This window comes from Nanorana parkeri, unplaced genomic scaffold (genome assembly GCF_000935625.1).
Source record: "Nanorana parkeri isolate BGI_ZX_2015 unplaced genomic scaffold, ASM93562v1 scaffold25, whole genome shotgun sequence".
In the NCBI taxonomy this organism is placed as follows: domain Eukaryota; kingdom Metazoa; phylum Chordata; class Amphibia; order Anura; family Dicroglossidae; genus Nanorana; species Nanorana parkeri.
In genome coordinates, this window is record NW_017306293.1 from 2936344 (window position 1) to 2939022 (window position 2679).

Consider the following 2679-nt stretch of genomic DNA (forward strand, 5'->3'; position numbering starts at 1 on the left):
CTCCCCCTGTCACGGCAGAGAGCCGTGACAGGATCGAGAGGTGAGGGAACCCGGTATGTGTTCGCTCAACTCCCGATCTACTGAGCCGACCTGTGACAGTCTCATTGTCACAGGTCGGCTAGAACTATGAGGTGAGTGGAAATCACTCATCTCATAGTTCTCCTTTAAATTAGAAACCCCAAAATATTGTCAGCTCCTATATTTCTATCCTGATAGATTGCATTACAAAGGAACTTGTACGGAGAGAAATAGGCAGCTGCCATTATTGATCTCCTAATAAACAAGTCCAGCTGAATGTGACTTACTAGCTATATCACGATGCATTCAATTTGTATGGGTGGCAGTTTCAAAGAAACCTATTGACCAGAAAAGTGTAATCCTTTACAAGCAATATTTAAATCACATTTTCCTGATCCTCATGTGATAGCCGATTATGGCCGTGGCTGTGTGCTACAGTATTTCATTCATGTCTAAATACACAGAATAGTGTGACAGTAAAACGTATTACAGTGATAAAGGATCTGCAGCTGCCATCGTAAATATTCAGAATTTTCCAGCAAACACACAGTACAAGCAGCCAGCAATACTAAGAAACGTGGTCAATGTAAAGCTAGAAGTGATGACGGCTCGCTTTAATCAATTTCTATTTCATTTCAGTGATTTCAATGACATTAAATGCTTTTGGTAAAAAAATAAATGGGAACAATAACTTATGATTTCCTCACTAGTTAGCGATTGTTACCCTTTCAATGTTTATATCAGAAATAGAACCATAAATAAATGCAAAGCTGCAAATAAATAAACAAGACCCTCTGATCTACAGATCTTTGATTCTAATGCCTGTTAATCTAAACTATAAAACTATCAATAATCTGTGTGAAGTCGGTATCTATACACACACAGCACTTTCTAAGTAAAGCCTCTCCTGTTCTATATCCAGGAATAGCCATGTGTATGGGTGAGCTGTATACAGGCTCAGGGGGAGGGAGACCCCTCTATATATGGTCAGCACTTAGACCCCCAGCTCGGACCCTCACAAGGCCAGCCAGTCCTGGCTTGTCTCCAAATATGGAGTTGAGTGAGTGTGGGGTTTCCCTGACCACCACTACAGGGGCCACCAATATAAATACATGGCTCGATTCAGACATTGCCAGCTCACAGCTACACCTACGCCCTCACTGCTGCAGCCCGGTGAGTTCTGCACGGCACCCTCTGACCCCTACCATAGCAGTAATGTAGGCTGGACATTTTACAATTCCCTTGCTAGCCTTGCTGAATGGCTTACTTTGCCATAGCATTATCTTAACTCTTTAGCTTTTAAGTAGAGGATTCCTTTAACATAATGCAAATCCTAATCAATCTCTTTAGTTTTTAATTCATAACTTCCTCCTATTTAATTTCTCATTTTGAAATACAAATCTAATAACTAGCAGACAATTATCTTTTAGAACCCTAAAAAGTAGTTTTTTTCCCTTGCCATTTGTTTACAAAATCCTTGCATTTGCCAAGGCATTGATTGACCTTTAAGAGTCTTTCATCTGTAACTTACTACAGGTTGTTTGCCAGGCATAAATAACCCAAACTGGAAATCACATAGGTCATAATTTAGTCCTATTCTTACCAGTCCTGCCAAACCCCACTTAAAAAAAAAAAAATCACTTAACAGCTCCATTAATTTAACTGCCATGATGTGCAGCATTGCAGAAATTATAGAGGCTGCAATTAACTATATTCTTGACTAAATTCCTTTAGATTATTTGTATATATATTTATCTTCAATTTAGTCTTGCAGCAGCATTAACCGATAATCATAAAACCAATTTCTAGGGAGGGCATAGATTGTATTGCATACTCTTTCAGTGGTTCATCTTAAACCCAGTATAAAGAAAATAATATGTAAATAGGGAATACTTTCTAAGTTGCAGGATCCTCGTGGTTTTAGAGACAGTTCTATTTGTTCTAATGACTCCCAAAATGGTCACCATGCTTCATTCTCAAAGTAGCATATACCCCACCCTTTTATAGTCCTCCAGAATGTTATTTAACTCCTTGCTCAAAAAAGCACGCCTCACGGAGTCCTTCTACTGCCAAGATGCTAACTTGACAAGTTCTTCTGAGACGGCGAGGAACAGCTGGGCTCTAAAACAGATGGGACAGCAATAGAGACAGGTGGACGAGTCAGACTTGAAAGCAAGGGGAAATGATATGTAGCAGACAATCTCTAAGCTGTACTCTGAAATACAGTACTCAAGTGTATTTTTATTAATTTATTTAATCCTCCACCAACAGCCTCTCTCTAGAATCCATCATGTGTGACGAAGAAGAGACCACCGCTTTGGTGTGTGACAACGGCTCAGGGCTGGTGAAAGCTGGCTTTGCCGGAGATGACGCTCCCCGTGCTGTCTTCCCTTCCATCGTAGGACGTCCTCGTCACCAGGTAAGAACTCCTAAGCTTACACACCTAAAAAGTTTTACTACAGGAAACAAAGCTTAGGTTTTGGATATAACCATGTTTAGTCATTTACAACTTTATACTTATACAAGGCCTCTGGTTTGTTGTTTTTTTTAGCAACTAAAATGTAAAAAAAAAATTTTGAGCAATTACATTTTTTTTTTTTAGCAACAACTAAATTACTTTAGTTTTTTTTAAATTTAACTAAATTTGAATATATATATATA

At 38.8% G+C, this 2679-nt stretch overlaps 1 protein-coding gene across 1 annotated transcript in view; it reads left to right on the forward strand.

Moving 5' to 3' along the window:
* The first annotated feature begins 1129 nt into the window (after positions 1-1129).
* LOC108794424 (actin, alpha cardiac muscle 1-like) overlaps positions 1130-2679 on the forward strand; it is a 5532-nt gene continuing 3982 nt past the window's right edge. The window contains exons 1-2 of the mRNA XM_018565461.1: positions 1130-1191; positions 2290-2437. Of these exons, the coding sequence (XP_018420963.1) occupies positions 2309-2437 (129 nt within the window). The 5' untranslated portion in view covers positions 1130-1191; positions 2290-2308. The remainder of the gene's footprint in view (positions 1192-2289; positions 2438-2679) is intronic.